Source organism: Theobroma cacao, chromosome 9, assembly GCF_000208745.1.
Source record: "Theobroma cacao cultivar B97-61/B2 chromosome 9, Criollo_cocoa_genome_V2, whole genome shotgun sequence".
NCBI classification, from domain to species: Eukaryota; Viridiplantae; Streptophyta; class Magnoliopsida; order Malvales; family Malvaceae; genus Theobroma; species Theobroma cacao.
In genome coordinates, this window is record NC_030858.1 from 37,797,295 (window position 1) to 37,809,758 (window position 12,464).

The 12,464-nt window shown below is 36.3% G+C and overlaps 2 protein-coding genes across 2 annotated transcripts; one reads left to right on the top strand and one right to left on the bottom strand.

The window, feature by feature from the left end:
- On the top strand, positions 784 to 5,483 carry LOC18590943 (dolichol kinase EVAN). Its single transcript, XM_007016777.2, has 14 exons — positions 784 to 1,099; positions 1,242 to 1,354; positions 1,461 to 1,667; positions 1,797 to 1,901; positions 1,997 to 2,067; positions 2,161 to 2,241; positions 2,316 to 2,530; positions 3,037 to 3,226; positions 3,334 to 3,399; positions 3,633 to 3,721; positions 3,807 to 3,921; positions 4,687 to 4,738; positions 4,853 to 4,953; positions 5,258 to 5,483. Exons 1-14 carry the CDS (start codon positions 915 to 917, stop codon positions 5,369 to 5,371), a joined length of 1,704 nt encoding a protein of 567 aa, XP_007016839.2. The 5' UTR covers positions 784 to 914; the 3' UTR covers positions 5,372 to 5,483.
- LOC18590945 (auxin-responsive protein SAUR32) lies at positions 11,263 to 12,040 on the bottom strand. The gene has a single exon (XM_007016779.2). It carries the CDS (start codon positions 11,897 to 11,899, stop codon positions 11,507 to 11,509), a length of 393 nt encoding a protein of 130 aa, XP_007016841.2. The 5' UTR covers positions 11,900 to 12,040; the 3' UTR covers positions 11,263 to 11,506.

Here is a 12,464-nt window from a genome sequence, read left to right on the forward strand (position 1 = left end):
TCATATCCTATACTTAATAGTTAACTACATCCCTACAAGCTAGTTTGCTCAAAGATTCCAGCTTTGTATTGATATTCTATCACAGACAATATTAAATTGATTTGATCATTAGTGATATTAGATTATTAAGTTACGATGATGAAATTTACTTTTTTAGATGATATTTAAATCACTTTGCAATGTAGTGATTTTATTAGTGATCTAAAATCACTATTATGAAAAATCTTCAAATTACTATCAAAGATGGATATTTAATCATCATGAATCAATTATTTAGATTAAATTTTAAATAATAGTATAATATTTTGAAAATCACTCTCCTTTGATACTAAATTTTTTTTAACGACATTTATATCATCTCGTGATATAGTGATTTAATTATTTTTGATAATTTAAAATCAGTATAACAAAAGATCTTCAAATCACTACCAAACATGAAGATTTAATCACAGTGAATAATTCATTGAGATTAAACACCAACCCTTTGTTGATTTTTTTTTAGATGTCTCAAAATATTTTTTTAATATTTAATACTCTTACTTTTTTATATTATAAATTTATTTTTCATATTAAAAGTATTAAAAATTTATATTATACATTTTAAAAATTCAAATATAAAATACATTAAAATAAAAATATTTATCTTAATTTTTTTGTTAAGATAATAATAATAATAATAATAATAATAATAATAATAAGTAAGAAAATGTGTCAAAATGGACTAAAATAAAAACCATGGATTACTTATAAGAAAAAAAAAAGGGAATATTCTAAAAACGCGGGACCCATGGTGCAGGCGCCGAGTCCAACGAACTTCCGCGTCGACCCAAATCCCATAGGCAAATGCCACTGGATTTCCAAATTCTGATAAGTCAGAGATAATCCTTCCCGCGTAATATCCTCTGCCGATCACCATGGCGTTCTCGCCGTTGAAGGTGATGAACGGAGAAAGAGCCGTGGTTCTCCTCTTCGTCTTCCGTGTTCTCTTCTCTCTACCCCTCTCTCTCCTCCCCCACGCCCTCTCCCTCTCTCTCCTCTCCCTCTTCTCTCTCTTCGTCGAGATCCGCGCCGACGATTCCGTCTCCCTCTTCAAAACCAGGTAAGTAAAGAAAATGAAAAATTGAAAAAAAAGGGACAAAATTTCATAAACGTGGGAGAGTTAGGGTTTTAGAGAATCTCAATTCGTTAAATTCTGTTACTTTTTAATGTGAAATTTTGAAGTTTTTCGTTTGTTTTAATAGGCCAGGTGCTTCATCGGGAATAATGTTGGGAGCAGTTACGTTGCCGACTGTAATGCTCTCGAAATTGATTCAGCTTTCAAGAGCTTTCTCTTTGCAACAAATTGAGCTTGGAGGTACTCATTTATATATTCAAAAATGAATTGAACAAAGAATTGTAGAGTTTATAAGAGAATTATGGATTTATGTTTGATGTTTGTGTGTTTCGAATTCTGTTGGTAGAGCTTGAACATATGACAATGCAATTTTGGGCCACATCGGCTTGTTGCTGTGGTGTGCTTATATTCCTCTCCATAGTTATGTGGTGCGCGGCCAACAATAAGAACCCCCATTTCTCCTGTAGTGTTTGGGATGCTAAGTTTAGCTTAAGCTGTGTCATCTTATATTCGGTGATTTGCTGTATATCGCTTGCTACAATATCTCATACTGGTAAGTCAGTTGTTCTGTTATTATTGTGTTGTTGTTTGTGGTTTCTTGCATTTAGTAAGCTTGAATATGAAAAATTAGCATTAGCTTCTTTTAACAGCATAATCAATAGTTTCATTTGTCTGCATACAGGCTTTAACACAGCTTTAAAGTTATTGTGGTTGCTATGTCATGGATTTGCAGCAGTGAAATTAATTCAACATCTTCTCAACACGTTTCCCTGTTGTGCTTCAGTTGGTTTGTTTTGTGCTACTGTTCCTACCTCAACTTTTGTCACCCAAATATTTCTTACTGAGCAGTGAAAAGATTTTTTATTTCCCTCATTTTTGCAGGGGAAGCACTTTTGGTGACTTCAGGTCTTGTACTCTACTTTGGTGACATGTTGGCATGTACCATTTCAAAGGTTAGTGTTGCTTTTTCACGCCAGATACAGGCTGTTATGACAGAAAAATCCAGCAGAATTAGCATTTTAATGTTAATGTCATTTTTTTAACAGGTCTGTAGACTCTTGATCTCACCAGAGTTGGTGTCCATACGATATGGAATTAAAAGAAGTGAGATAGGTATCGTTATTCAGGTATGAATCTTCAAGTGATGAAATTCTTTGTAAATGGTCTAGCTGGATAGTGAAAGTTGTTCTCTTCTATGCAGGGTGTGCTGCTTGGCCTTCTTATTTTTTCAGCAGTCTTTAAATTTGTAATCCGCTTATGGGAATACTTCTGGGGAGCTGACAACTCTGAATCAAGACAAAACAAAGAGATTGGGAGATCTCTTATATTCTTTACTTCCCTTGGATTCACCATGATTGCGGTTGCCCCATCTTGGATGATGATCGTCCTAGATTTTGATGTGCATCCTGTATTATGGTATATCTTTGCTTAAAGACATTTTCAATTTGACTTCTATTTATAATGATGTTTATCAGCATCTCTTTGCTTTGACTTTTATATACATTTGGTTTTGTAATCTAACCTGTTGTGGAGGTAAGTAGGTGTTTATCAAGAGGTTTTAGTGACTGTAAAAGATTCAACTCTTTGGTGATGGATATAGATATTATTGGTGTAATGGATGGCTTGCCTTCTCTAGTATTTGATAATCCTATGTTACTTCTCTGGTGTTGCTATTAGAATACTTATAGCTTAGGGTTGCAAGCTATTTTTGCTACAGTCCTTTTGTTGGGCATTCTGGAGATAAAAGTTGTGCAGCAGAGGAAAAAATGATTTATGTTTTCACGTGACTTCAAAGGCATTGTTTGTTACAGAAAATGATGGTTTTCTTCCTATGCTAGCATTATGTGGTTTTTCTCATGCTGTCCTCTGTTTTCCTCCTATTTTTTCAAGTGTCTTACCTTTACATCATACATTTGTAACAGGATATTCCAGTTTGTTTTTTCAGAACCATACAAAAGACTGTCACTATGTATCTACTGGTTGGGTTTGATATATGCATCTGTCTTGAGGTTCTACAAGATTTCTAAGAATAGTAAGATTGAGAGGATTCTTCTTCGAAAATACTACCATCTACTGGCTGTTTCAATGTTTCTGCCCGCTCTTATATACCAGGTGATTTCTTGAGTATCATGTATCAATTATTTAGCAACCTTTTTTGCTCTTTCATTCTAGTAATGGTTTGCTTAGATATTATATTGATTTTGTAATTATTTTTGCAGCCAAAATTTCTTGATCTAGCATTTGGTGCAGCTTTGGCAGTTTTCTTGGTATTAGAGATTATTCGAGTAAGTTCATCAAACTTGCACATTTTGTAGATGTAGACAGTATATCAAGTAAGTGTGTCGTGTAAAGTTGCTCTACTTTCAGTCCAAATGTTCACCAGTTAAGGTTTTGAAGGGTGGTATATTTACAAGTATCACAAATTAACAATTCATATCCTAGTGTTTACGACTTACAAGCAAGGTCTATGTTTTGTAATGTGATGGTTGATGTTGCATAACTCTCCCTTTGTCACCAGGTTTGGAGAATTTGGCCTTTAGGGCAACTTGTACATCAATTTATGAGTGCCTTTACAGATCATCGTGACTCAGATCTTCTTATTGTCAGGTATGGCATGTTATGATTACTGGAAACTAAAATGCATATGCTCGTTGCAAGCAATTTTATATAAGGTCCCTTTTGATTCATGTAGCCACTTTTCTCTCTTATTGGGATGTGCACTTCCTATCTGGATGTCCTCTGGGTTCAATGATCGACCTCTTACCCCGTTTGCTGGAGTTTTAAGCCTTGGCATCGGAGATACAATGGTAAGTGTGCTTATTGATGCCACTGGGGCCTTCAATTTATTGCCATTTCAAATTTCTCACTTTTGTATTACTTGAGAATTTCTAGATATTTTGAAAATGATGTGCTCGGATATATCACTAGCACTTTGTTCTTAAACTAAACTTCAAGTCCCACACTTTCCCTCTCCCCCACCTGAAAATTTTGCTGGCAGGCTTTTTACTTCTCACTTTAATAAAAAAAAAAAAAAGTAGCATCACATTCAAAATTGTTATTGCTTGTTGATATTGTACCACATGTCATAATAGTTATGATTTTGTCACTTGTTGCTCTTTAGCTTTTCTTTGATATTCACTTTGGCTCTTGAACTAAAATTTTATGTAATCTTCCACTTGAATTTGCTCAAGATCAAATGATGAACAGTGTTAACATTCCATATGAATGTGCCAAAGTTGTTAAAACTAGACATGTATTCTACTCCAAACCAATCCCAAAAGAGAGAGAAAGGGAAAGTCTTAGCCATCTTTATTAAGGGTTACAAAGGCCACCATAACTCTACAGCCACTAGCGCCACACTTATAAACTAACCACAGAGAGTCCAACTTATTATGGCTATATAACAAAACAATTGGCTAATTCATGAACAATAATGTGAAACAATGTGGATAATCAACAACTAATGGAGGTATAAAATATGAAGAGGTCTACAAATTAATCAAATTGGCTGCCTGCCAATTGCTCCTTCTGAGTTGATCATTAAATTGTAATTGTTTTGCTTTTATGCTTAGGCATCAATGGTTGGCCACAAGTATGGTGTCCTTAGGTGGAGCAAAACTGGCAGTAAGATTTTTCTTTCTTTCTCTCTTCTTCCTATTTTACATATTTTTAATGGTTAAGCCTTTTTAGGGGCTCTATGATGTTCTTGCTAACTCTAGCAAATTTTTTATGCTACAGAGAAAACCATCGAAGGAACTGCAGCTGGTATAACATCTGTCCTTGCTGCTTGCTCTGTTCTGCTTCCACTTTTGGCTTCTAAAGGATACATTCTAACTCAGGTCTCTCTCTGTCTCTCTCTCTCTCTCACACACACACACACACAGGGATACATACACGCCCATGTTGACACATTCTTCATATGCACATTTTTGGTAACTTAGCCACGAATGAATTTTTTCAGTGAAGCATCCAACCTGGCTTTTTGTTTCTGTTTTATTAAACAAACTCATGCTAAAGTTCTTTGAATTGTTGCAATAAATGTAGACTTGACTCCTGCATGAGTCAATTCAGCTTGGGACCTACATGGTGCCGTGGACCTAATTGATTTTTTGGGTCATTGATCTTTTTTTCCAATTTCCACAGCATTGGTTCCCTCTTCTCATAGCCGTGACTACAAGTGGTTTGTTGGAGGCCTACACAGCGCAACTTGATAATGCTTTTATACCACTGGTCTTCTACAGCCTTCTCTGTTTGTAAATGCTAATCTCAACCTTGCAAAAAGACAAGTATACACTGATAGTTACAAAGAAATTCTTTCCCATGTGATTCCCTTCAGCATCTCCTTTTTTTTGGTAGATATCCTAACCAACTTTTATAGAATCCAAAAGTGCCTGTTGTACACCATACGATTTGTAGTTTCAGAATAATCTAGAACTAGTTTTAGGATCAGCCTACTTTTTATACTGTATTCGGTGTTCTGAGCCATCAGAAAGGCACGAGCCTCCAAATAGGATGATTGATTCATAGAGAGTTAGGATGGTTTTGTGTAGTTTATCAACATCATACGTTAATCATTCGAAAATTTTTTCCAACATTAATACTAGTATTCATCTTTGGTTAATCATGTTGGTATCTGCAATCATTTGAAAATTCAAGAAAAACAGTGATGGTGTGATTTCATGCTTAACAATCTTTGAAGTTCTGTTGTACTTATTTCATTTATTGTACGACTTTGACTGTACCTCGTGTTTTGTCTCCTATCTTATAAAACTTAAACTGCCCATTTCTGTGGATAAATGATTGATTATATTTATCCAAGAAGCAGGATTAACCAACAACAGGAAAAGGTTTGCCATTTTCTGATTGAGTGCCTGCTTCACTTAAATTATTGGATCAGAAATGATTGATATCGTCCATGTTCTTCGAAAGGGTGAAGGGAGGGGGCCGGGGTCTTCGTTGCCTTCAGGCTTGTCCTGCCAGCATGTCCTTATGTCTTTGCCTCTGCATTCGGAGATAAGTCTTTAAAGATTATCTTCAAGGTAATCAAAGATATTGACCGTCCATGTGACAGGCTAGACTTGTACATTAAATGCAGAAGAAACCAATTATGCTACTGTTAGACGAAGAAATCCGAAGATAAAGTCTTTAAAGATTATCTTAAAGGTAATTAAGACATTGACCTGTCGCATTGTCACGGTTTCAAAGGGAAATTAAGAATCTTATATTAGTTATGTATTAGAGTATAATTGAAATTTTAAGTATTCATATTATTTTTAATTGACAAGATGTTTTTTGTAGGATAAAATTGAGAGATTCAATGGGTTAAAGCGGATAATGCTTTGCAAGTTATTATAGACCGTGACACATGTGATAGGCGGCCAAACTTGTACATTAAACTATTTGTTAAAAGAAGAAACATATGCCAAATAGTATCCTGAAAAAAAAAATTCAAGAACTCCAGAAATTTTAATTTCTCCCCCACATGATTATTTGAGAAATAATACAAAAGAACCCCGTAAATTCTCACGCGTTGTTGGCATGTCTGTCCGAGAAAGAGAAGAATCTATTTCAAATCTAAGATCTTTTCCAAATTAAATATTGCTGACACATATGAACTTAATTATTACTTTTAACACAATATAAAATTCTAAATTCCAATGAAAAAATCTAATTGAAAAGTAGTTTCGGCCCTTTCTTTTTTGTGTATTGTTTTATCCCATATATGTGTGTAATTAATGAAGAAAGTGTGGTCAACATACCAAGCAGGAGCCCCCTTCTTCCCCTTTTTCTCCGTTCACAAGAATGGAAGGGTGAAAACAGTTACACTAGAAAATGAACTCTCAACAAACTTAAAACTAGCCTTCGGCGCAGACAGGCGGACTGTCTTTGACGCTTAAAGAAGGTGTTGGCTCGACGTGGGCCATTTGCAATAATACTGTTGTCTCCTCAGGAAATGGGGTTTCCATGTTCAACTCTAAAAATATCTGGTGAGTGATGACAGACAGCTAGATCCGATCTCTCTTTCCCCCCATGGACCCTGCCTAATGGTTCTATCATTACCTTTTTAGCTTATCTACACAACCATCTCCTAAAGGAAGGACATAGCTACATGTGTCTTTTTGTTTTCACTTGGTAGAACAAAGTATTGGGTTAATTAACTTCTTTCCTTCAAATGGTTGAAAGCATTATTAGGATATGTATCCAATGATCCTTCCAAAAGCACTACATACTACCACTTCTGTTGCTGTACAATGGAAATGGACAGGACAGCGGAAATTGCGGAGGAGAGTCTCCCATCGTTCCCAATAATTGAAATAAGTCTCTTACGAAGTTTGAGATAACACTGTACTACATGGGCATCGATATGTTTTTTACTTAATCTTGGGTTTTCGAGTTTTGCAATAAGGTTAAAATGAGTTAATAAATTGATTTACACGTGCGGAATAGTATGATAAGAGTTTCGAAGATTAGATCGGAATCAAATTAAAGACGGTATTGACAAAAGCGCCCATTATTGACATGACTAGGCAGAAGATGTAATGAGCAAGGCCGTCAAGGGAAAAGGACGTTTCATGGTGATTGCAAAGGGTCGACCCGAATCACCCACATGTTCTGTTCTCCAAAACTGGCTATCAACCCTGTCCGTCCAAGCCATGTCCTTTTTCCTTTCTGAACTAGCTCATAAGTACCTAAACTGTACAATGTGTACATATTATGCAGAAACCAAAGTTTCTAACAAGCTACGGAAGAAAAGAAATGGCTAAGCTCAAGACTGTTGCAATGAAGCTAAGAAAGACGGAAAGAAATCGGATTCGGACACTGATGATCAATCAGCCAATGTGCCTGACGATGTTAAGGAAGGGCATTTCGCTGTGATTGCCATGGACAAAGGTGACCAGAAAAGATTTGTTGATACTTAGAATCATCCGAACAACGCCATATTTTTGAGGCTCTTGGAACAAGCTGCAGAAGAGTATGATTTTGTTCATGAAGGTGCAGTGACAGTCCCATGTCAACCAAGGGAGCTTGAGCGGCTATTGACTTGACGAAGGGTGAGTGGCATTTAATGGTGTAATTAAGTTTCATGATTCATGGTCTAATTATCATCATTTCCAAGTTTTCTAACGTGGACAATCTTCATCTCGATTGTATAATTCTCCTTCAATCTCTGTGGAAATTATGGCATGCCAATCAGGTTCAATACCCTCCACGGACCTGGGTCCTGGGACCTCTTTGTGATGGTTCAGGGGTAATTAGTGATCTTTACTGTTAAAAATCGAGTTTAATTAAACAGGGAAGTATAATTCGCACTTGTCCAAACTCGATGGATTTTCAAATGAGGCATTAATTGGGCATTTTAAAGCCAATATCGACTTAGATCTAATTAGAATAATCGTTTTTCTTATATAATAAGATCTTTAATTATATTATATATTTCTAATGTTTTGCTTGTAATGTAATTGGGCTACAACTAAAGAAACAGGTAAGTCGGGCTTTCTGCAGCTGGCTAGAGTTTTGAAACCTAATACAAACCCAAACCCAGTTTCTATTTTTCTCTTTAGGCAAGAAAACCCCAAGCATCGATTTTCCTCAACCGAATTAAGTTCTATCTTATACATTGATTCTAATTTTAGCATAGTGTCATCGCAAATCAATTTGATTTCTACGAGCAAGCAAAACTGAATAAAAATCCTCTACCCTCATTTGATAATCTTTTTATAATTTTACGTCACGTATTGAATTTTATATTATTAACAAAAAGTTTTAACTTTTAAATCTTAAACGTTAATAGCAGAAACAAATAATTTAACGACAACGATCCTGATCCTGTGCATTTATTATTTTGTGAACAGGCTGATGAAATTCCTCATCTTCATTAAAATCCCTATAGCAAAAGATCACGGGGTAAAACGGTAGTAGGTAGTGAGGTACAATCTTGAACTCATATCATACAGCACATGTGATAATGCCATGGGAGGTAGCTGCCAGAAATATCCATTCCAACAGTAAATGTTGTCGAGCCTCTTAATTTGCTCACTAATGTTTGTTAGCATATTTCTTTCTTTAGCATAGTACTTCACTCCTTTGGAACAAGTATGAAGGCTAGCTATCAGTTTCACTGCTCTACTTTTCATTTTTCATACCAAATCCTTCCTCTCTTTTATATTTTCTTTACACGCCTTTTTGCCTTCCTACCAAAAACATAGTGTAAAAAGGCCCAGAATCTGAAAAGTTAATGGGAACCATTCTTGCAAAATCCAATTTTAGCTATCTATTGAGTGTACTATCGATTCCTGTGGGCCAACTTTAATGGTGATAGATGTTGCTATGGAGTCTTGACTAGAATGCTAGCAGACAAGTCATAGCCCATAAATATCTAAAAACAGCAGGATGTACAGTGGTAATGATCCTAATGGAGTCGACCTGTCATGTTATATATGTATATGTCGATGAACTTTTGCAGTTTTCCCTTCCATCTCATCTTTATGTGGGATCACAAAACACTTTAAATCTAATCTGACGAAGCAATGGAGGTACGGTTAAACACTTTCATGTGCAAAATCTGTCATGGACCCTCCCCTCCAATTACCAGCTAGCTGAGGGGGAGCCCAGTGATTCCCAATTACATCAAATTTTAATACAGTGGAAAGCAACATATTCTTCCCAAGATGATTGAAATGTATTTTGAATCTGATATATATATATTTCTTTTACATTGCCTTGAGTCTTGTTCCATCATCTACATGCTTGAATAATTTTAATATGCAGAGACAACCTTTTTGTGGTAAAGTGGTGGGCTAGCCTAGCTCGTAAGCTATGTTGAACGAGAAGAATGTTGGGTTGAATGTTTTGGAAAGGTTATAGAAGTATGTAATGTTTCATTCTGTAGTCTATGATAAGTCTTTTCACTATAATTATCTATGGGATATGGCCATATGGGAACCGATTTTCAAGACTCAAGACAACATTACATGCAGTTGCAAGGCCTGTATTCGATTGCCACTGGAAAGAATCAGAGAATTTCGGTTTTGTGCATATCTACCAGGAAACAAATGCTTTTACAGTCTAATTACTTGTCAAATTTAGACTGAACAGAATCAAAATATCTTTTGCATGGTGATAGGAAGTGATGAATTTGGATGAGTTTGTATATTTCTTTTATTTGACCTGTTAAATCTTTGCTTTTTTCTAGTATTATTCTCAAATCTGGTAGTCTTTATCATGGTCTCGATTATGTATCACTTCCAGATACCTACTAAAATTCGTATGATTAATTGAGAAAAAGAAATCCAATCAACAAAAATACCATCCTATCTCAAGCTTATCTCGTGCATGTGATTAAAGGGAGGGCAGGGCCAGGAAAGGTATGCATAGATTTTCCTGCAGGTTTGAGTTGTACTGCAATATTCCTCTTCCGACAAATGGGTAATGAGTGTCCTGATTAGGACTTAGAACACATGTTATGATACTAATTTCAGAAAGACTCTCACAGTTGATTCAGTTATTAGCTATAATATTGGATAAAGGGTATTTCTTTCAGTAGTAAGTTCTTAATTTTCGAATTTATACCAGGGAGTTAAGCAAAGCTGAGTAATCATATGATCATGGTTTCAACAGGAGGTGCACATCATTGGGTTTCCTTTACATTTTCTGCAAGTGGAACCTACCAGGAACAAGGTCACAATGATACTACGTTAACTTTGGTGAAAGAATCCAAGTTTAATTCATGGCATGTTGTCTGTCATCTTCGGAAGCTGTGTATCATCTGATTAGTCTGCAACTTACAGCCAGTAATCACGAAGCCTGTCAAAGTAACGAGTTAAAGCACATGCTTTAAACAATCGAACTTTGATTCATCGTCCTTCCTCCATTCCCATTAATGGAAATGACTCTCATCTATTTTTGATCAATTGGGTAATTGATCTTTTATCAGAATTGGTTCCTGATCTCATCAAGTTTTTTGACTGTGGAGACATTGGCCTCATTGCTAGTCCTCGTTTTCTTCTGAAATGAAGTGGTTTTAAGTTCAAATCTTCACTCCCCAATTTATTACAAGACAAAAATACACCACTTTTGTTCTTTCAAAATGTCATTGATTAGGCTCTTACAGATCTTATATTCAGTTCCCTTTGCCCTATGAGGCGAAAGAATTGCTCGAGAGCTTGCCTGTAAGAAGGTACTACTACTTTCCTAACGAATGAATGCGTAAGATTAATAAACACAAGAAGCAGGATTTTGTTTTCCATTTCATTTAGTTGCCCCAAACATGAATTGCAAAATATAGATAAGAAAACAATTCATGCGGTCTACAAGGAAGACCAAGTAACAACAGGTGATGGACAAATTCATCAAGTTATACATAACCAGCTAGGGGTCTCTCCTTTCCTTGTTTCAATAGCTTTGTATCATGGCTTCACAGGAATTCCAGCTGACATTAGCATTCGAGTCCCCTTCTTGCCATTGCTCAGCTAGTATCCGCTCAAGTTCACTTGGACGGCAAGGGATCGCCAGGGCTCCCTCGCGGTCGAATCCGTACTCCTCCGCTGCTTGCTCCAAGAGCATTAAGAACCTCGGATGTGTCAAGTAACTCAAGGGAACTACGAATCTCCTCGGTTCCTCACCACACTCCGCAACCACAGCAAAGTGTCCTTCCTTTACGTCTTCAGGCACATGGGCTGAGTTCCATTTCCTTCCTAATGAAAGACTCTTGTGCAGCTTCTCTGCAACAATTTTGAACTTCACAATCCCATTCTTCTTCTTGCTGCTGCTCCTAAGCTTAGCCATGACAATGTTGTGGGATCTTCTAGCATCCTAACTCCATCTATTTATAGACGGGCATAGACTTCACACGGTCTTTCCAGGCCACCAGGGTGAGAGATAAAGATTGGATGGTTGCTAATAGCATTCCACTGACAGAGCTAGAGGAAAAACTAAAAATTGACAAGGACATGTTTGCTCGTCCAACTTGGGAGTAAATTGGAAGACCACTCATGTGAGTGAGAGACTTCCTAGCTTCAAGAGCCGGTCCTTTTCACTTAGACATGTTTGTTTACCTTCAGAATTATTGAGACACCGTCACCCTGATTTACCTTAGCTTGTTTCCCCATTTAACTTCTTTTTGCTACCTAAATTTCTTTGATCATCACCAGTTCCAGTATACAATTCCTGCCCTCAACAAAGCTTTATGCAAACATTTCTATGAGAAATGATTCAGTTGGAATTTTGAACAAGCTTTAAGGTACTACAGTAACTACACTAGAGTCTTACCCCCACCTGATGCAATTTCCTTTATATGTGGATATCGAGCTAAGATCAGTTTGAAGCCTTAAGATTTGGATCCCTTTTCTTT